Raw genomic sequence first — 21983 nt, forward strand, 5'->3', positions numbered from 1 at the left:
CAGACAAAGAGCACCCAAGGGGCTGCGCTTAGTCAGCTTTTGGCCACCTGAACGCAAAGCTTCAGGGATTTTCCTGTGGCGACTGCTCTGCGGCTCAAAGGCACAGAAGACAGGTGGCAACGTGGATGCCGGCCAGGTCCTGTTTGTACTCCCATCTACAGACCTGATGGCAGAGCAATGACACAACCAGCAGAGGCACGATGGAGCACGGGAGATGCTGGAAAGTGACAGCTCCAAGTGCCACAAAGCGTGTCATCGGTAAAGCAAAGCCCACGCCTGCAAGTGCGGCTCTCAGCCCTGCAGTCTCTGCCGGGCAAATCACAAGATGCTCCTCAGAGCACAGGGCACGTCACAAGACGGAACACATCCGACACGGGACGTCCTCATGCCGATCTTAGAGGACAGACCTGCTTTAACAACGGCTGAGGAAACGTTTTCTTCACTGGCTTCTAACTACGTGTCGCAGTACTGTGCTTCACCCTGAAATTCAGCAGTGACAGTGACCTTCTGCAACTCACTCGGGAAAATGCTGAGGCTCGTGATCTAAGAAGGAAGAGCCCAAGAGGGGAGCTCGCAGTCACAGGGGAAGCTGGGTGGGCAGGTCTGGGGCCTCGATGAGGAAGGAGGGCGGCCTCAGGACCAGAGGGGCAGGTGCCTACTGTAGAAGTGGCAGAAGGGCCCTGCCTCCACAGGCGCTGGCCGGTGCGGGCGAGGAGAGACCGGCTCGCGTCCCACCCCCACCATGTCAGGATGGAGAGTTGGCTGGTGCTGGCAAGGACGTCTGGTATCTATAAAAATGTTCCTCCCGGGGGAGACTCTGGAAACAGAGACTCCGAGATACTTTCATTCTTTTCCTTATTTGCCATCTGAAAAATAAGCTGTTCTTCCTATTCTGAAATGGAATACGGGTCAAAACCTTCTACAGTGAATAGCAACCCAAAGAAAAAGGTCACCAGATCCAAAATATTTCCCATTTGGCCAGTGGCCCACAGTAACTCTATTTGGTTTATGTGGTTACAGCAGAACTCTCCCGGGGGATAAAAACCTAATCCAATACTACTCAGCCTGTGTCTGTGGACGCCCCGTAAAGAGGGCCGAGACGCAGGCAGCTTCTTGCTCCCTCGGGTGGGTCCTCCGGGTGCTGCAGCCCCAGGTGCGGTCTCCACCAGGGCCTCACCATGGGAGAACACAACCACCCGCTTAGCTGTGTCTCCCTCAGGCGTCCACGGCGCCCCCGCCCCGGCAGCCCAGCAAGGTGACTCCAGAGAATGGAGTCCTGCAAAGGCCAGCGCAGAACCAGAACCACGGCTAAAAGCAGGCTCAGGTGTGCCCAGCTCCAAAATGGGCTGCTTCTCCCCAACACCAGGCTGGCTCCCTCTACAGCCTCCCTCCACCTCACCACTTCCAACGGCCCACCGAGAGCCAAGGAAACATCAGATCCTGCCCTCATCATGTGGTCCTCGGCCAGACAGCTTCCCTGAGGGAGGGCACAGGAACAACAACCACACTCAACACCTCCCCAGGCCTTCCTGGGGTCACGGCCCCTCAAAAGTTTCCACTCACCTAATATTCCGAGCTCAGAGTCCACGACCTCACGCTGGCCCCTGCCTAGTCTGGAATATAGGCAGCTCCCCACTTTCTTACCAGCTACACATGACATCTGCTCAACCTTCATTAAACTATCACGGAATCCCGACCCCAGGGGGACAGGCCTTGTGCTCGGCCCAGTTTTCCGCAGGAAGCACACTCCCAATGTATAGATCCCATCAAAGCAGAGTACCTCCAACAGACGTATCTGTGCAACCCACGAGGCCTGCATTCTCATCAAGGCACATCCGCGTCCGTTTTAAGTTGTTTCCGAGGACGTGTGCACCCCAGTTAGGAAAATACTGCCCCCGAAAGCAAGGACCCAAAAGACACGACGGAGGTGCAGAAACAGGACGCGTGGCAGAAAGCCCACGAGGAGGGTCCAAAAGACCCAAGAAGCAGGGAAGAAGCAACTGCACGCGGGGCGTCGCACACGCTTCCTGACGCCTACCCGGGACACAGCGGCTTCTCATGCCACTACACGCGGGGCGTCGCACACGCTTCCTGACACCTACCCGGGACACAGCGACTTCTCATGCAACTAAACGCGGGGCGTCGCACACGCTTCCTGACGCCTAGCCGGGACACAGTGGCTTTTCATGCCAGGACCTCTGCAGACATGCGATCTTAGTCTTTCCCCCAGAGAACCCCTAAAGACGCTAAATAATGAGTTCTAGCAATGACTCCAGATGGAGCACCCTCAATGCTTCCAGAACCAGTGAGGGTGCTTTTTGCCCTTTAACATCAGTCCACAAGCTGAGTGTCCTCAAGACACTGCTTCTAAGGAAACAACTGAAGCTGTCAGCATAAAGGGGTAGGTGGGGGGCATGTGACAAGTGGGCAGGGGGCATCCCTCTGGGTAGAGGCAGGGCACATGGGGTCCCTGGCGGCTCCTCCCTGTCAATGACTACATACACAGCATGGGGAGCCCATGCACTGGTTTGGGTGAGCTGCTACCCACCGGGGAGCCCGAGTCAAATGCCCTCTCTTGGGAGTTCCTGAGTGACAGCTGCCTCAAAAAGGCACCAGGGAGACAGGCCTGGCTCGAGCCCTTGGTAGCCCCTGCACTGGGACCCCAATCTCCACCTGCGCCCCCACCCCGCCTCCGGGAGGCAGAGGTCTGAGCTCATGATCCCCCTTCCCTGGCATCCCCTGCAGCGGCTATGGCACATGTGTCACCAGCCTTTCCTGAGACCCTCCCCCCACACCCCAGGAAGCTCAGTCTGGGAGGCCGCCTCGCACACTTGCTGGAAGCAGATGCAGGCAGAGCAAGGCAAGCACGCCAGCCTGCAGACAGACCTCACTGTGCTTTTAGAAGCACCTTTTAAGCAGCACGCTCAGTAGAGAAGCCACCTTTAACCCTCCCCAGAATGAAGCGAGCAGAAGCAGAGTGACAGGTTCAGTTCAAAAGCGCGTCTCCCCGGGGTGGCACGTATTACTGGCGGGGGCCAGGCCCCTGGCCCCCTCCCCTCAGAGCCCGGCCCCTCCTGCAGTCCACCAGGACACGTCCCGTCCATCCGCTTCCTAACAGCCCTCACCTCCATCCCACTGTCTTCTATCTCATCCACACCTTCCCCAATAGGTTCAAGACTACTGGACAAACGGAAGTAGCTGCCCTGGACGCCCCACGGAGACCTTCGGTGGAGGCGGGTCCACTGGAGGAGCAGCCCATGTCAGCCGAGGAGTGGGCTCTTCATGCCCTGCCGAGGGCTCCGCCTTCAGTCAGGATCTCTCACTGGACACTAAGAATTCAGGAGGCGCAGGCAGCAGAGCGGGACCCCAGGGCCACTGCAGGACCCTGAGCAAGTCACTCAGCTCCCCAGGCCAGGAGCAAAACGGCCGGGTGTGAACTGATCATCTTCCCCGGTCTTGCACATCCACAAGCTTTGACGCTACAACTGAAAACCACACACCAAGGGCATCGCCACCACAGGAGAAAGGCCTGCAGGGTCGGCGGGAAGCCCATAATAGACACACTATAAACTCCACACCCCTCACACTTTCTCCAAGACTAATTTTAACAGAGAGGAGACATAACCGCAGCTAACAAACCATTCCTCGCGGATATAATTTACAGCATCATGACTCAGCTGCCCTGACAGCCTAATAGGTGAGGTCACCTGGATGCCAATGGTGTTTTCACAAGGGAACAGGCTACACGCAGGGCAAGGAGAGCGGGCTGTGCGCCTCCCAACGGGCCCTCCCCCCAGGCCTCCCAACTCCAAGGCCCTCGGAGCCGCCCTGGGCCAGGTCCCTTGTTAACCCTTCATGGGGCATCTGGGTTTCCAAATTCCTTCTGGACTTGTTGAACAGCCAATCAAAGACAGTTAAGTACAAATGTGAAAATTATTTATGTATTTGGTTAAAGAGGTTCTTCTCTTGGGAATCTGGAAAGTCTATCAGGAAAAGACTTCCGGCCATAAAGGTTCAGTGCACCACCGGGCAGCCCACCACCCTCCTCAAGGGCTGCCTCGGGGGAGCAGCTCGCTGCCGGCCCAAAGGCCACTCAACCAGGAGGGTGCAGTGCCCTGGGCTCGGCCACGCGGCCAGGCGGGACCGGCAGCATCTCCAGCGTCTACGGCACCAGTAGACCAGCACTCTCAGCCTCTCAGAGCACATGAGGGAATCACGCACGGGGTCCCCGGGCAGGGTGCAGGGCGACACGAGGTGTGAGACCCTCAACTCTCCCATTTCTCCCACTCTCTCTTGCCTATACGTGGGTCACACCCAGGCTGCTCCAACAGCTGCTTTCTGACAGCCACCCCTCCCACCCTGCTCCCAGAATCCCAACCCTCCCAACTCGCACCTCAACTTCCTCTTCCAGGTAAGCCAGTCGCTCAGCACCCCACCCACCCCAAGCTGGTCCGCCCACAGCCCCGGGGATCCAGCTTGCACACACAAGGAACCAACATGCAGTGACAACATCCATCAGAAGCACCTGCTCTTACGCTTCCTTCTGTTCACAATCCTTCCGGACTCCACAGCATCTGGCGGGGCAAGCAGCCCTCCAGTAGGGCTGTCAGTTGCCCCTCTTGCCTCCTCCAGCTCTGCCTCCCTCTGCTCCAGCCCAGCTTGGCCTGCTGCTTCCTCCTCTAAGTGGCCTTGTTGTCCCTGAAGTTTGGAATGTGGGCTCTGCCCCCCTATTAATCAAGGCATGTGCTCCAACGGCCAACACAGGAAGTCCTGGGTGCCCCCCTGGATCTCACCCCCTTGCTCTGGAGAACTGCAGAGTGTCTCGGTGGACATCCACAGCATCTTCACTGCTCCGTGTGAGAGCGTAACTGCGCTGAAACTCCGAAAGTACTTCCCATGAGCCAGCTACTATTCTAGATGCTTTAGATCTAGGAACCCAATCCTCACAGTCGTCCAATGCGGGAATACCATTACTAGCACCAATTTACAGATGAGGAAACTGAGGCACAGAGGGCCAAGCCCTCGCTTGGAAGATGCAGGATTAGAACCGCTGAGCACACGGCAGGAAAGGGACAGGAGCCCTGCGCGGCGCCTCCTCCCAGCGCTGGCTCGAGCCCCGCTCTGGCTTCGCTGTTCTGTGGGAATCCTCCTCATCCAAACGCAGATGCCAGGCAGCCACTGACAGAGGCCTCCAGAACGGCGAGGTACGTCTGGGCTGCATCAGAGATCTGAGTCAGGAACCCAGAGAAGCTGTGGCCAGAGCCGCGGGATGGAGAGGCAGTACACGCACACACGCAGTCGCAAAAGGAGCGGAGCAGCAGGGCGGCTGCCGGGGTAGAGGCGGGAGCAAGAGAGGGCTGCGCTTGTTCTTTCTACCGGAAGAAATTAAAACCTGGCCTGAGGGAAAACCTTAGTTTAAAACAGCCCTTCACTTCGCCTTCCCTCTATCACAGACGGCCATCAGTGTAAAGCAGTCACCAAGATGTCATCTGACTCAGGCTTCCCATTAAGACGAGGACTCTAATCTTGAGGGCAGCAGATGGGGTAAGGCCGCTGAGAATTATCAGTAACTGACCGTGCTAAAGCTGCGTTCTCTCTATTTGAAGAGTACGAAGAGGCGATTTTACAAACAGGTGGGACTCCGGGCTTTCCCGCTTAGAAGAGCCGGGCTGGCCTGCCAAGCAGCCGGCTGCCGACGTCCTCACAAGCCAGGCTGGAAAGGACCACACGTCCTGTCCTGAAGGCAACTAAGTGGCCACATGCCAGAGACCTGCGGGGTCCCTGGTGGCTGTGGCCTCTGCAGAGGGGGCCTCTCGGGAGACGGGTGGTGAATGCTGAGAAAGCCAACAGTCCAGGGTCCTCCAGCCCAGCCAGGGAAACAGACTGAGGGCAAAGCAGGCCGCTCACCGACCTGGCAACTCCTCTGAATCAGGAGTCAGCCAGGCGCCATCTCTGCCCTGCAGGCCCAGGACGCAGAGGGATCGGGGGCCTCCTGACACTGCAGCTTCAGACCCCCAGTCCCAGTCCTCCTACAAAGCATGCTGTCCCTCCCTTCATCAGTGAACAAGAGCCAGTGGGGAACTCAACCCCGACAGCCAGACATCCCCCCCAAAGAATTTTAAATAAAATATATGTTACAACCCACTAACTGGGAAAAAATATTTGCAAGTCATACATCCGACAAAGGGTTAATATCCATAATATATAAAGAACTCACACAACTCAACAACAAAAAATCAAACAACCCGATCAAAAAATGGGCAAGAGCTATAAACAGACATTTCTCCAAAGAAGATACATGGATGGCCAAGAGGCACATGAAAAGATGTTTATCAACGCTGATCATGAGGGAAATGCAAATCAAAACTACACTAAGATATCACCTTATGCCCATTAGAATGACAAACATAACCAAAACAAATAGTAACAAATGTTGGAGAGGTTGTGGAGAAAAAGGAACCCTCATACACTGTTGGTGGGAATGCAAACTGGCGCAGCCACTACGGAAAACAGTATGGAGATTCCTCAAAAAATTAAAAATAGAACTACCATACGATCCAGCTATCCCACTACTGGGTATCTATCCAAAGAGCTTGAAGTCAGCAATTCCAGAAGTCCCATGCACCCCAATGTTCATTGCAGCATTATTTACAATAGCCAAGACATGCAAGCAACCTAAGTGCCCATCAACTGATGAATGGATAAAGAAGCTGTGGTATATATACACAATGGAATACTACTCAGCTGTAAAACAGAACAAAATCATCCCATTTGCAACAACATGGATGGACCTTGAGGGAATTATGTTAAGTGAAACAAGCCAGATAGAGAGGGACAATCTCTGTATGACTCCACTCATATAAGGAATTTAAACATGTGGACAAAGAGAACAGATTAGTGGCTACTGGGGGAAAGGTGGGGTGGGGGGTGGGCACAAAGGGTGAAAGGGTGCACCTACAACACGACTGACAAACAATAATGTACTACTGAAATTTCACAAGATTGTAACCTATCATTAACTCAATAAAAATTTAAAAAATGGACAAAAAATATATATTATACTATAATACATTATACACAAAATTATATATGTAGAATGATGTGTACGTTATATACTATATGATATAGGTAAATAAAACATCTACATGTTATGCTATAATATACAATTTATTGCAATATAATATTACACTATATATGAATCTATTTTAGGTCCGGGCACTCTCTGTGTCGTGGTACACATCTGGCTATGAGATTAACGACAGGTGCAAGTGCTCTAACCTGCTGGCCCCTCTTCCAGGACTTTTTGGTGCTGACACCAAGGTCTCACGTGCTGCAGCTCCCAGCCTCCCCTGGCCACCTCAGCACCCAGCCTGACCCTTCCAGCCCAGCTCAGCTTGGCTCAGGGTGGGGAATTCCACCCCACCGCTCCCAAGCCTTATCTCAATGTGACATTGCTTAATCCTTCTGGACAACCTTGACTCTCCATGGCTCCCACTGCTAATTTTAACTACCCTACATTTCCCACAAAGTAAACTGGAGCATCCCAACATCACCATCATGACCGCATGCCAACAGTCACTCTAGATGGCCTTCTGCTGTCCAGGTTTTCAGACTCGCTAGTGCCTGAGACAGACGTCCAGAGTCTCACAAGTGGTCGCCGCTAATCATGGTCACAACAACAAGGAAACACAACAAACCACAATCCTTGGGGTTTATCTCTGACATGCTCCTCAGGGGGAGAGACCAGCCCAAGGCGAGCGCCGGCCCTGTTTCAGGAGCTGCCAGATGCACAGGTTCACGTGGGCGCCCATCCTCAGACTCAAGAGACAGACCAGGCAGCCCTGGCTACAGGGTCCACAGCCTCAGTTCCAGAACAGGAGTCCCTCTGCTGGGGCCCAAAGGGGGCAAGCTGGGGCAGACTGTCCCCGGAGGGTGTTAGGAGACCCATGATCACTCCCTTGAGTATTCACAACACAGTGTCTTTCTGCATTTCTGTGGGAAAGACGTCCACAGCTTTCACCAGATTTTTGAAGGACTCCAAGACCCAAAATAGGTTAAGAACTACTCCAGTGAGAGAAATGAGGAGGAAGGAAGTAAATATGGTCCCTCAACTGGTTAAAAGCATTTTTGCTGTGATATGATTATTACATAATCTTTTCAAGTTGGTCCTTTCTTTTGTAGTTTCCTTTAGAATTTAGTCGGGCAATTTAGGTTCGTACCAAAAAAAAAAAAAGGGCAGACAGAAGGAGAGACAAACAGAAAAGACAGATTCTAAATTCAGGAAAAACTCTAAGGGCCAGCCCAGATTACTACAGAGCTGAGAATTTTCTGGAGCTCAAACTGTCAGTGACGTCAGAAAGTAAAGATCAACAACTTCCAGAACTGATCCTAAAGGAATGGACAGAAGGATCAACAACCACAAGTGAAATGAGCATCATCCGTCAAGTACAGTCAAGGCGGGCAGGCGGTGGGGTCCAGGTCGAGCCCTGGATGGACGTTACTGTCCCACTCACCGGGCAAAAATGAGCTGGTTCTGAACGTTTGTATACGGTATTAGCTCATTCGCTCTGAAAAGTAACCCAGGAAAGGCCAAGCTGGGGAAAGGCTGAGTGAGGGAAAAAACCGGTCAGCAAAACACCGGTCTCGAGTTTCATAACCAAACCTGAGCCGCACTCCAGATGGAACCTCAATCGTTCTGCGCACTGCATCCAAACAGGGGGTCCAGCCGCGGCTCTCTCCCTCAGATCTGAGGACGGCCACGCTCCTCCCGCAGCGCCTGGCTCTAGAGCTGGCTGCCAGGCCCTGGGCGGAGGCATCACAGTGCAGACTGGATCTAACCAGGGCCCTCCTTCCTCGTCCAACCTCTCACTGGGTTCCTACCACACAAGACGCACGTATCGTGGGCCCAAGGTGTCGGACTGCCCTCAGGCTGCTTCGAGGCTGCCCAGGAGACAGCGGGAGCCCACCTCCAACCCCAGGAAAGGAGAAAGCAGCGCGCACACGTGGGACCTGACACATCCCGAGGACAGCCACAGCTCGCCCTGGACCCATCAAGCCCCTTCAGCCCGGGTTTCTCAGTTACACTGGGCAACACAGTTCCCACCTTCTGCCACCTCTCCAAGACCCCAAGTTACCAAAAGCCCAGAGCCATCAGCTCCAACCAAACAGGGCACCACGCTAGGTGGCCGGAAGGCCAAGATGCTGGTCACACACACATGCGCACTCTGCCCCAGGGGGCAGCACAAGAGAGAGGAGGACAGGGGCAGTGAAGGCTGGGCCTTGGTCGCCACCAGCTAACCAGGCCCTCCAGGGAAGGCCACCTCCTCTCCTATAATTGGGTGGTTCCAGTAACTGCTCCTCTCCCCTGCCCCCGGGCCTAGGGGTGAAGGCTCCCAGGTGTGGCCAGGCCCCTCCCTGCCGGTGTCCCTTAACCCTGCCCACCCCTCCACATGGCCAGTTCTGACTCTCCTCGCTCTACTTGTGGATGCCATCTGCTTCCTGGCAACCGCAGGACACAACAGACACACTGAGAATATCCCACCACGACACGGACACACGCGCGCACACAGTTACCATGGGGCGCTGAAGTTGTCAATGAAAAAACCACAACCTCGACACGGTTAGGAAGAACTGATTCTAAGAAGTTCTTGATCAATTTGTTATCAAATCAAGACTGGAACCATCAGCCTTGACACTGATTCTCAGCTGCAAGACAGTAGGACATGTGAGCGGACTCCAGACTCCGCGACACTCAACAAGAGGCCTGTATGCGCTAAGGGCCCAGACTACACACGAGTCATCAGAAATGGTACCAGACACCCCCCTAAGTGTAGTCACTAGGGGACAGTGCAGAGAAAATGTAACTTCAAGGCAACTCCACACAGACTGGATATGTAGGCCCCATTTGATGTAAATTAACAATTCACTGTATAGACGGCAACCTACTTACACCACGCCCGCGGTCAGGGCGGAAAAAACGCACGGCCTAGCCTCGTAAAGTCTAAGACATGAGCACAAAGGCTCCACTGCCCACAGGCTCATGCCGCCTTCACGCTTAGCTTCGAATGCTGGGCAGGGGGCAGTCATGTTTGGAAACGAATACTGCATCTACACAACAGCTTTACAATTAAAAAAATACATCAATCTAGACAAGATCTTCCTGGTGTAAAAATCTGCAAAAGAAAAGGAAAGAAAGAATGGTTTTAAAAAAACGTTGCCTGGTTTGGGGCTTAACAGCAGCTTGTTGCAAAGAGAACCAGGCCAGGCCGAACTCCAACCAGGAGGATCCTGAACCCGCAGGCCAGGGTCTCGGGGTCACAGCCCCCTCCACTGCACCCTGCCATTAGCATGCTGTTCCACCAGGGCCAACTGGGAGGGCCCTGCCTGGGCTCGAGACTCACTCCACACAGGAAAACTGACAGCAAACAGTCAGGGGTCGCTGGACACAAGTCTGTCTCCCAGTGCAAGGGCAGGAACCTGTCTGCTTCTGCTGCTGTCATCTCCCATGCCAGCTGAGTGCCTGCACACCGTGAGAACTCGTCAATGCTGACTGACTGAGCAAGTGGCTTGGAGGCATGCACAGGTGTCCAGGGCAGAGCGGAAGTGGCACCAACCAGTGCCAGTCCTGAAATACCCGGTCCCGAGGGGCAGGAGAGGGAGAGCAGGAACGGGGCTCAGCCTGACACGTGGCTACCAGTCCAGGTCAGGAGCCTCAGAGCCCTGAGGGGCTTCTCCAGCCAACAGCTCACTGGCACTGGTCCTCGTAGTGACCAGCAGTAACTAGAACTCACGTCATGGAGATGGCCGCAGGCGTGCCATGACAATCCGCGTCCTGCACAGTGCATGCTTACTGAATGTGAGCCAACGTTAGCTATGACCCTGATGGCAAGACAAGAGACACCCAGCAGGACAGGCGAGGTGAATGGGGTGCCGCCCCAAGGCCCCAGCTTAAAGAGGGCAGATGGGTGTGGGGAGCAAGGCTGCCCAAGAGCGCCACCTGGACCTGCTGCAAAGATCCCAAGGGCACCCAGGGATTTGGGGGTGCCGGACGCCCCCAAGGCTGGGCAGCACTGCACCAGAGGTGATTCCTAGGTCACTGTCTGCTGAGCGTCTCCCAGGTCAACCCGCACCCAGGCTTCCCTTGCCTGATCCTCTGGGCACTCCCCACCCCCCCCCACCCCCCCCACCCCCCCCCCGCTGTTGTGTTTCACAGGTGAGGAAAATGAGCCAGGAAATGGCGGGGAAGAGACCCAGGTCACCCAAGAGAGCAGGGGCACCAGCTCTGCCATGCTCCACACTGAGCCTTGCCACGTGGGCTTCAGGAGGAGCCACCAAGTCTGGAGGTCTGTCTTATGTTGAAAAAAGGGGCTGGCATCCCAGGGAGGGAAGCAGGAATGTGCCACAAGTGTCCAGGAGAGAAGCCCTGGCTGGTACAGGGGCCAGAGGTTGGGATACAAGAGAGACACAGAAGACAGCAGAGGGACAGCACCCAGAAAGCTGGGCAGGGGAGCATGGCCTGGCTGCAGAAGGCACGCAGGTGCCCTCTGGGCTTATGGACGCTCCCGAGCTCCCTCGTCCACACAGCAGCCTGTGGTACGGACCCACGACCACCAAGGCTGTGTCTGGGCGGGGGCCCTGGCGCTCACAGAGGGTAAAGAGCGGGTCCCAAGTCAGAGCCCCTAAAGGAGGCAGTGGGGTCCAGGCTCTGCCAGGCATGGCCACCTCACTTCTCCTGGCCTCAGCTTCCTCACCTGCAATCAGTCAGTGGACATGGCCCAAGGATCCACAGCCGGAACTCCCAGAGTCACCACTTTCCGATTAGGTGACCTGTGGCCAGTCCCTTGATCTCACCAATAAAGATGAGGATACCTCATCGTAAAATGAGGACATTAACTCATCACAGGGCTGTTTTAAGTTGACACGTTATCAGAAGCTGTGTGTGTAAACTTCCAGCTCTCCGCAGACAACAGGTGCGATGGAATGCTTTCTCCAGTCCTTCCTACCTGCTATCGTGTGACGGAACCCAAGACAAAGAAGCTACTCTGGAGCCCCCATCATCCCTGGGTGAGACTAGGACCATTCAGAAAGGTGGAGACTGAGGACAGCTCCTTTTCCCACTGACCAAGCCACAGGGCAGTCGCACGGATGCCACTGAGAGAGCCGCAGCCCGAGCACTGAGCGCAGAGTGTTTCTAGTATTCCTGCACGTTGAAAGGCTCTGAAAGTGCAAGGGCTCCACACCAGCCAGCGGTGCACCTGGGGTCCATCCCAGTCTCGCCCTGTCTCCCGGGCAAGTCACTGGTGACGACCTAGGTGGGGTTGTCACCGATTACAACAGACGTAGCGGAAGCAGCACCCCACCTCCACTGTCCAAAGCAGCAACCACGTCCTCAGGCCCTGACAATCAGGCTTTGTTTCTTCCTAAGCCAGCTATAAGAGCCTCCACTTCCAAGAAGTCCTCCCTGAACAGCCTCACCGGGAGGTGGTGTTAATCCTCTAGAGAGATGGACGGGCCCTGTATCGTCGCTTCTCTGCCCAGGCTAACACCGCTTTCCATCTCCCACCGTCCCCAGTACCTCCTAGCAGAGCCATCCCACCAGACAGAACGCGGAGGAACCCCTCGAAGTCCTAGGCCTCAGCTTCTCGTCTACGAAATGGGACACCACCACTCCCGCGCAGAGCAGTCGGCAAATTCAGAGTTAACTCTGAATCTAGGGGGCACTTCACATAGGACCTGGCCCCAGTGTGTACTCACAGGTGCCCACCGAAGACAAAGGCGTCCGTGGGATCTCCGTGGGGCTGTGAGGACCCCACAAACACTCAGAGAGGGGGAGGATGCCCTGGCACACCTACATTCCAAGTGCAATGCTACCAGGTTGTAACGGTGACTCAGTTCCCCAGAACCAGTCACGAGAGCCCCCAGGTCATGCTTTACTGGAAATACGCCCAGCTCACAGTGACGGCCTCGGCGAGAAGTTCTGACGCCGCTCCTTTCGGAGTCTGGCCATCACAGCCGCGCCTGCCCCGCTACCTGGGGCATGAAGCCTAGTGCACCCAGGACTCCTCCGACAGGGAAGGGGCGTCGCTGAGCGGCAGGAAGCTTCCTGTAGCCTCACAGCGAGCCCGTCGGCGGGGGCGGGGGAGCCTTGGGGAAGGCTGGCGGGGGCCCAGGCCCAGCCTGCAGAGCTCTGGCCGAGGCAGAACCGTGTGGGCAGGAACGAATCCCCAGGCGGACAAGGTTCTGAGGGGACCCTGAGGAAATCCATATTCAAATTGTTAAAAACTATTTTCCAAAACCATATCATAACCAAGCAGAACCACGGCCCGCACTGACTTGGCTTCCAGACTCTCCCGCAGACCCACAGGACTCCATCAAACCTATCTGAACTCGACAACCACAAACTGACATCGGCCCAGGACCCTTATCGGCACAGCCTCCCTGCTGAAGCTGCTCAAACTGCCAGGAACCCTCCAAGGACGATAAGCAGCCGGGGACAGTGCCACTGGGAACCTCTGCCCACAGAGGCTTCTGTCCACCGGGACCTTCTACAGCCCTGCAGGGTGCTCGTCTCTTCTCACAGAGTTCTGAATTACTAGCGTAACTGCCCCTGCCTAGTTCACTTGCTGAAAAAAGGCCCCAGTTTTATTTTACACTTGATTAGTGTTAAATATCACTGCATGCTGTGAAAAGTTACCAATATTTTTCACACAGTCACAGCATCAAAGAGAAAAACATGATACCCCAAATTATGAAAAAACATATTCTCGAGGCACCTGCAAACCCAGTCTTTCACTGGGGTCGAGGCATCCTGCACCTCCAGGGGCTCAGGGCCATCCAGGAGCCCCGACGCCTGGGCCCAGCACCCCGGGGGTGGGCGCCAGGCTTCACTCCTAGGCTCGATCACTTACTGCGTGGCTCCGGGCAAGTTATTTAACCTCTCTGTGCCTCCTTTTCCTCCCTGTAAAATGAGGTAATACAGCACAGCCCTTACCGGGCTCTGCTGGGGAAAGAATGAGTCTGAGAGCTGCGCACAGGACCCAGCCCTCCGCATGTTATTTCTCAGGGCCTGCACTAAGGGCCAGGAACAAATATGCATCATGCTCCCCGGGTTCTAACAGAGTAGTTGAAGCTCAGAGCACTGGGCAGCTTCTGGGCCAAGGTCACAAAGCCAAGAATGGCCCAGCCCAGGACGTAACTGCTCCCTGCACAACACCGGGCTCTACAATGCTTCTCGCGCAGAATAAAAGGCACAGGGCCCCTCCCTGTCCTCTTAACAAGTATAAACACTTTACACGTCTGAATAATCAAGGATGAGCTAGACATGTTTTCAACAGCCCTGAGCTTTCTCCCAGCTTCCCTGGCCCACTAGGCTCGCTGAGCCCATGCTGGCAAATCAAAGAGCAAGGCAGAGTCAACTCCACAATCCATCCCCAGCACCCACTCAGGGCTGCCTTCAAGAGGACAGAGCGGCAGCCTTGGCCGGCCCCGAGACCTGGCTCCATCCAGCAGAGGGTAGTGGTGCGCAGGGCCTGATGGGGAAGATTTCCTAACTCCAAGCTTTTAATGTAAACGGTTTTACGTAAGTGACACGAAAAAGCCACGAAGGGTTACTCCAGTTTCATGCAGCACCACAGGCTGGCAGTAGATCTGCATCCTGGGGTCGAGTGCCAGATGAGGGCACGAGTTTCCAGAACCACTCAACCCGGGTGCAGGGTCACCTGGGCGCCGGTCTCTCCAGCAGCCTTTCTCTAAGCCTTTAATAGCCTTGAACCTTCATTTCAGTATCAAGGCCCAAGATGCCGAGAAAGCGTAAATAACACTTTGTGCTCCAGAGACCACAGGAGGCTGCACCTTGGCGAGCGTTGCCCTCTGTCCTCCTGCGGGGCAGGGAGGGGCCGCGCGGCCCGCCCAGTTCCACTCTTCACTGTCTAGATAAACCACAGGATTCCTGGAACATGATCTGGGAGCAAGCGCCCATCCTCACTTCTCCCCAGGAACAAAAGCATTGCCCCACAATCTCAGGAGGCCTCTGTCCCCAGACAGACACCGGTCCGAATTCGCGGTGAAGCAACCTCAAGTGGATTTTTAATGGCCAGCCCCGAGGACAGAAGACAGGTAAAGCTTCAAGCGGACCCACACTACCAAAATCCAGAGAGGTGGGCCAGCGGCTTGCTCGCGTCCCCCACAAAGCTGGATGAGCCAGAGACCCCCCCACTTGGAACCTCCTCGTGTGTCACAGAACTGCCACCTGAGACTAAGTCTTACAGCTCTCAAGCCAAAGCCATTTCTGTTTCTGGGCGTGACGGCAGAGGAATTTCTTGCTGTTGTTTCATTACTAAACTTATTTTCGTATCACGTTTCAATTAACTTTTAGGTTAAAAATAGTAAATGTTTATACTTTTTTTTCTTGCTTTGTCTCCTCAAATCCCCCTGGCACATGGCTGTGTATTTTAGTTGTGGATCCTTCTAGTTGTGGCATGTGGGACACCGCCTCAACGTGGCCTAATGAGCCATGCCATGTCCCCGCCCAGGATCCGAACCAGCGAAACCCTTGGCCACCAAAGCGGAGCGCGTGAACTTAACCACCTGGCCACGGGGCTGGCCCTAAATGTTTATACTTTGAGAGCATCTCCTGTGTAAGTAACAGAGGACCCGCCCAGGACTTTCAAAGAGATCTGAGGAAGTTCTCGGAAGGGACACCCACCTCATCCTGGATCCTCAGGGAGAGGCCCACCTTCGCACACCCGACTGGTCAGGCTCCTGTGCACCCTCCTCCGAGTCTCCACCCACCCCAGGGGCCTCTCCCTAGAGACAGGCCCACGACACTCTCCTCTTCCCTGACTCCGCTCGTTGTTGCTTGGAGAAGGACGACCAGCAGAGCAGGCTTACAGACTCCTGCAGGGAGATCCCTCTTCGGAATCCAAAGCCCTGCCAGGCAGTCTTCTCCGGTTCTAACCTACCTTTCTGGAAAATTAAGATTTAACTCAAGGTACATTCCACAGGTTTATATTTTAATCCAACCAAGGGAAGATGCATTGCCACTGTCCGAAACTCGCACATTCAGGAGATGTATCAGCTTTCGCCTTTTAACACAGCACATCTAGAGAACACGCAATTAAATATTAAAGCACACACGGAGCAGCAGCGATGTCATAACCTAATGAAGTGGCGAGTGCTTTACCCCTCCCATCCACCGAGCACCTGAACATCACCAGGCAGAAGCCCTTCACAGCGCGTGTGCGAACGCAAAGACATTCTCGGCAGGTCCCAGGTGTGGGTGACCTGGAGAGACTGAATTTACAGATCCTCAACGTCACTATAAACTTGTTCCTAAAACTCAACTGCCTGAGCAGTGGCCAGTGGTGGAAGCCCCAGGCCCTGGTGGGCCCCCCACCCAAGGTCCCCTTCCTCCCCAACAAGAGGAGGGCACTCATCTCGTGGACCGTTCCGGTGGCAAGGCCATACTTGGCACCACGGGCAGTTCAATAGTTCCTCTAATTGACGCATCTTAAACAGAGCCCCCTGGTTCTTTAAAACATGCGTTCCAATATAGCATTTTTATTCTGTGCCTTTAGTAATTATTTACCAAAACCAATAACACATTTACGCTTCTGTGATCAATTCTTTACCGATAATTACAATGACAAAAAAATTCTGCGGGATTGAGTTCACCCGGCCTTATCACAGAAACACTTACACTGCAGTTTATATTTTTGTCACAGAGAAGTGTGAAGAACGACCAGTAAGACTTTCAAGTATAAAGGCGTGTAACATTAGAATAAAATTCCATGAGGGAAAATGGAGCCCGCCCCCAAGCACAGGAGGAGGAAGAGGGCGTCCGGCTAGAGGCGTAAGTTTGCTCGCGTTTTTACAGGACGATGGTGGCCACCAATCACTGGAGTATTTAACACTGGATACTTTGGGGCGCAGTAGTAGTTGTTTTAAACATCTATATTTACAATATACTAGAAATTACATCTATAACTATTAAAGATTAGCATGAAAAAGTTCAGATGTCAATCTAAAAACGTGCCCACAGTTTTTCCAAGTTATTCTACAGAACCCGAGCAAAGATCTGAAGATCACTGATGTAAGGCAATGTAACAGTGAAACGGCCATGGCATAACCGGTCTCGCCAATGACAGCGCTACCTTCTGCCCACTCCACTGGAGCTCTCCTGCTGTCCACCGCACTCTGGAGAAACAAGTCCATCTCCGACGCAAAGAGGTCAAAACCCTTCCCCTCAAAGTAACTGATGGAAAGACATTTCTCTTCCCATTCCAAGCCAAAACTCATCCTCTTAGATAAATACATTTTCCTACAATGACGACTAAAAAGTTTGCAATAAGGAGCTTATTTATTGTCTTCTGGCCTTGCAATGTCCAAGTAGTTGCTTAAAATTGTGCAACGCGCTCTGTACATACAAGTACAGCGACCACTACATCTGAACTGGAGAAGCACGCTGGTCCAACGCCTCTCCCTGTCTGCTTTAAGGCTTTGCTACGTACTTTGCACTTAAGGTTTTCCTTTCTTTGAAATGGGAAAAATCTAGCGGCCAACCAATTCAGCTGGCTCCAGGATTCACAGGCAGAAGCCCAGGACAGACCCTCCAGCAAACTCCAAAAGCTCATCCGAGCTGCACCACAGGACGCCCGTCTCCTCGGGAGGTGCGTTCTGAAAGCAGCGAGGAATGCACCTTTCCACCTCTCGGGCACCCGTTCAGGAATGCAGTCCTCTCTCTGCCAGCAGGATCCTTCAACAGGTTCGGGAGGATGAAAACACCACCGACCTGGGTCTGAACAATGCTTCCCTCACCTGGGCTTCAGGCCAAGCAGGTGGGAGAGCAAGGCAGCCGCTGAGTAAGTCGGAAAGGTTGTGCGAACCCCTTCAGCTGCGGCTGCGAGAGGACCCCGCCTCGGGGCGGCGAGCACCCTTGTTCCCGTATGTGGGGGCAAAGTGCCCAGCACAACGTGCCCCTCGTTGGGGGTCCCTTATAGACTCTGCCCTTGACCTTGTGTGACCTCCGTCTCACCTAAGGTTCCAAATCAGTCAAACAGAACTCAGAGCCCTTCCCTCCAAAAGCAGGGTTTTGTTTCATTTCCCATAATCTCTCTCAAAAAATTACCATTGTGCCTAAGTCAAGACAAGCACACTCAAATGACCCACACCAACTGCGTATCCCCATCAGCTGAGGCGGGAGCAGCAGTCCACACACTGCGGCGTGGGGGCCACTGTGGAAACACAAGTTTAAAAGGAAAACTATTAGTGACAGGAAAACAGTAATCGGGTTACGCTGTTGCCATCGAAGTCTGTGGGTGCTGTAATCTTCTTAAAATGCCTCCTCTAAAAGTCACTTGCCAAGGAAGCAAGTTCATAAACACTATTAGGTCCCACTAAATCTTTCCAATGTCACCGCTACCCAAATGGCAGTGGGCTGAAAATGACTCTTGTGTCGACTGTGCAGCCTGACTTTTGGCAAGCTTCCCTCTGACACAAGGCGAGGAAGCTGCCTCTGCACACCCACTAAAAAGGGCCACCATTTCCCAGGTCGCTGGAAGCGCCTTATTTCACAGGGCTTAGCATCTGATACCTTAAAAAAAAGGGGCGCCGCTCAAAGCACATTTTGAAAGTTCGTTTAAAAAGATCCTTGTTCACTGATTTTGGTGTGGTAATTAAGCTAACCTAAACAAGGAGACCTTGTCCGGGCATGGGTGGGGGAGGGGCAGCAGGCTGCCGCTCCTGCTCCAGGGGTCCGCTCCCACCCCTTCCTTTCTCTATGGCTGCTCCTCTTCTGGGAGGCCTTTTCCCCCTGGTCAGATTTCCACTCAGAAAGCTAAAACGCTCTCAGGTTTCCTGGCTTGGAGTCGAGGCCACCCTCCTAATGGTGTTTCGCTGAGCGCCCCTTCATCAGCGGAATTATGCTGTGATCAAAAAAATCTGGGGAACCAGAGGAAGCGAGCGTGGGGCAGCATCCTCACCCATCTTCAGTAGGAACACGGCTTCCAGCGCATTCCGGCTCCGCAAATTACAGACACGGCTCTGCCAGGGGTGTTCCCGAGGAGAGCACTGGCAATTTGGGGTTGTCTGCCACCTACCGCGCTCGCCAGTCGCCCTCACTCCATGCCAGACCGCGAGGCTGTTAGTCACAAACCACCCCTACCGGCTACACAGGGCTGGGCTTCAGGGCCCGCAGGACAAGCGGGAGAGGGCAGAGGGTGCGGATGGGGACAAACAGGCACCACAGTCAGAAAACGACAGCACGGCCTGGGCCCCAGCACGGCCCTCCCCCTTCCTCCCCACCGTCCCTCTGACAACACGGATAAAACCAATCCAACACCAAGCAACTGAAACGCTGGCTGAAATACCTTCCTGGGCTCGTCTCCTCCGCTGGAGAGGGGGAGCTGCCGTTGCCGCAGCCCCTCCTCCCTGCAGACCAGCAGGGCGGGATCTCGTGGCTCCGAGAGGGCAGGGTCCCAGGTTCCCAGGCTCCTCTTGCCCCTTCCCGCCTCCTCGCATCTCCAGTAAGCAAAGTTGCAGGGCAGAGAGAGCCCCAGGATGCGAAAAGCTGCAAGCTACCGCGGAGATCACCCAGTCCAATCTCTGCTCTGCTTTCACGACGTGACGTGGGCCAAGGCTGCAGCACACATCTCTGCAAGGCAAGCCACTCTCACCCGCCCAGGAGCCGGCCCCGGGCAGCCTCCCCAGGGGGAAACCCGGGCCGCACAAACCCCCACCCCCCCCTGCCCCCCCGTGCACACCTCATATGCATTTCAAATGCCTCTCAAAGGATCCACGCCTTCCCTTTACAGCTGCTGCCCATAAAAACAATTAGCTGGAATGGGACTGAAATTCTTGATTTTGAAGACAAGCTATTTCCCCCCACCAACCCCCCCTCGGCCTCCAACCAGAAGCACTGGAGTTCTTTATCACGCCAGGCTCTTTCCACCTGGGCCTGCACAGCTTCAGGCCCCAACCGCAGCCTCCCCCCCATCTTCAAGCAGATTCTGCAGAATCTCTCCCAAACACGAAATAAACTCTCACTCCTTTTAACACATAATTCAGATGTAGCAGAAAAGTGAGAAAATCACATTTTTTAGAGGCTAGAGGTTCTTGTTTCTGATACCTAGTCATTTGTTACATTTCTTCATCAGTAAACCAATCCTCCAGCTTTTAATTTTCTTCCCTTTTTTCCCACTACCAACACAAAATAGAAGAGATGAAAGATACCCCCACACCCTACCTGGCTGTCGCTGCCGGGAAAGCGGGGTGGGATGGCGTGAAGTGGTGCAGGGCACCCTCGAATAACGCTGGCAGGATCGACGTGGGCTTTCCCCGTAGAAACAGGCTTTGACTCTGACAAGCACTTGACCCCACAAATGCTTCAATACTCATCTTCTAAACCCTCCTCCCCTCCCGGAGCCCCAGGCTAGGAGATGGACGCCCCAAAAACCAGGAGCTGCAAAAACTGGAGTCAGCTGAGGTATCCGATAGGGAGAGGCTGACCCACGAGTGCCCCTCTGCAAAACAAACTCACGCTCCCTACATCAAGAAGGACCCCCCCCTTTTCTAGAATCACTACAAACAGCTAACCAGGAGGCTGTGCTTTTTTCAAGCCACCTCCCCCCTCCCATTTTAACATACCTCCCCTGGAAAAGCCCTGGGCTGGGCTGGGCTCCCCGAGAACCTAGTCAAGAGCCACACACCTTGGGCAGGAACGGGTTAAGCTCGAGAGCTCTCGGAGGCCGAGGCGCCCGGGAAAGGGAAAGCGGGGTCGAGATGCAGTAATGTGTGGGGACTTTTGAGGGGCAAGGGCTCTGGCCCTGGATGCACGGGCCCCCTCCTCCGGGCACAAGCTCGCCGCAGGAAATAAAGGTATCTTCAAAGGGACAGACTGGAGGACAGTGCAGATTAGACATAAACACAGGCAAGCGCGGGGGGCAGCTCAGAGCCCGCGGTGTGGAACACTGGCTGTGCGCGCTGAGGACGTGTGTGCGCTGGGGGAGGAGGGGGCCAGGCGCTGCGGGCTGAGGCCGAAGTCTCACAAGTTGGAGGTGTCAGGCCGAGGGGGCAGGCCAGGGTGGGCACCAAGGGGGCGAGGCGCCAGGCTTCCCGCCGGGTAGAGAACCCGAGGAAACGGCGGAGGGAGGAATGCTGAGGGGTGGACGGGGGCAGGGCCCACGGGAAGGTGCACACCGCGAGGAGGGGCCCGGGATGCTCCAGGAGGCTGCAGAGCCGGGGCCAAGGAGAGGCAGGTGCAGTCCGGGGAGAGGAGGGAGGGGGCCAAGGATGAGGCCGTGGAGGCCCCCTCCCGGGGAAAGAGACGTCCAGGCAGGCCCGAAGCGGGACCCCCGCCCGAGGCCGCGGCCGCGAGGAGGTGGGGGTGGGGAGGCAGCAGGTGCCGGGCGCCCAGGGGCGGGGCCTGGCCTGCGGGCGGCCGCTCACCTGTCTCCTCCGGCCGGGGCCGCGGGGGCGGCGGCGCGGCTGGGGGCCGGGCCGGCGGGGGCGGCGGGGGCGCGGAGCCCCAGGCGCTCGGGGGCGGCGGCGGCGGCGGCGGTTGCGCGACGGGGTCCCGGCGGCGGCTGCTCCTCAGCCGGCCGGCCGGCCGGGCGGTCAGTCAGCGAGCGACGCGGGCGCGGAGGGGAGCGCTGCGAGGCTGCGGCCGGCGCGCGGGGACAACGCCGCTTTATCGGGTCGGAAACAGCCGCCGCGCGCCGCTTCCGCTGACGCAGCGCCGGCCTGCGCTCATGACTATGCAGCAGCCCGCGGGAGGCCTGGGCGGGGCCTGCGCCGCGCGCGCCGATTGGCCGCCGTGCGCCCCGCCCCCCATGCCGCCCCGCCCCGCCGCCCGAGGCCCCGCCCCAGAGCGGCCCCGCCCCTGCCCGCGTCCCGCCTCCCTCCTCGGGGGCGGGGCGTCCCGCGCGCCCCCCGCCCGGCTCCTCCCCGCGTGAGCTCTAGCCCCTCCCCGAGAGCCCCGGCCTCCGTAG

General features: G+C 55.6%; 1 protein-coding gene across 6 annotated transcripts in view; it reads right to left on the reverse strand.

The window, feature by feature from the left end:
- Positions 1-21712, reverse strand: part of SLC45A4 (solute carrier family 45 member 4) — a 90848-nt gene extending 69136 nt beyond the window's left edge. For 2 of the 6 annotated variants that reach the window (XR_011493406.1, XM_070481693.1), the window contains exon 1: positions 21442-21712. Coding sequence is in view for 1 of the 6 variants with exons in the window: in XM_044781107.2 (XP_044637042.2) it covers positions 19365-19515 (151 nt within the window). In the remaining 5 variants the exon portion in view is untranslated. Of the gene's footprint in view, positions 1-19364; positions 19646-21441 lie in introns of those variants that run through there. The other 4 variants (XR_011493407.1, XM_070481695.1, XM_070481696.1 and 1 more) reach the window with 3 other exon arrangements.
- Between the last annotated feature and the right edge of the window lie 271 nt (positions 21713-21983).

Source organism: Equus asinus, chromosome 12, assembly GCF_041296235.1.
Source record: "Equus asinus isolate D_3611 breed Donkey chromosome 12, EquAss-T2T_v2, whole genome shotgun sequence".
Lineage (NCBI taxonomy): Eukaryota > Metazoa > Chordata > Mammalia > Perissodactyla > Equidae > Equus > Equus asinus.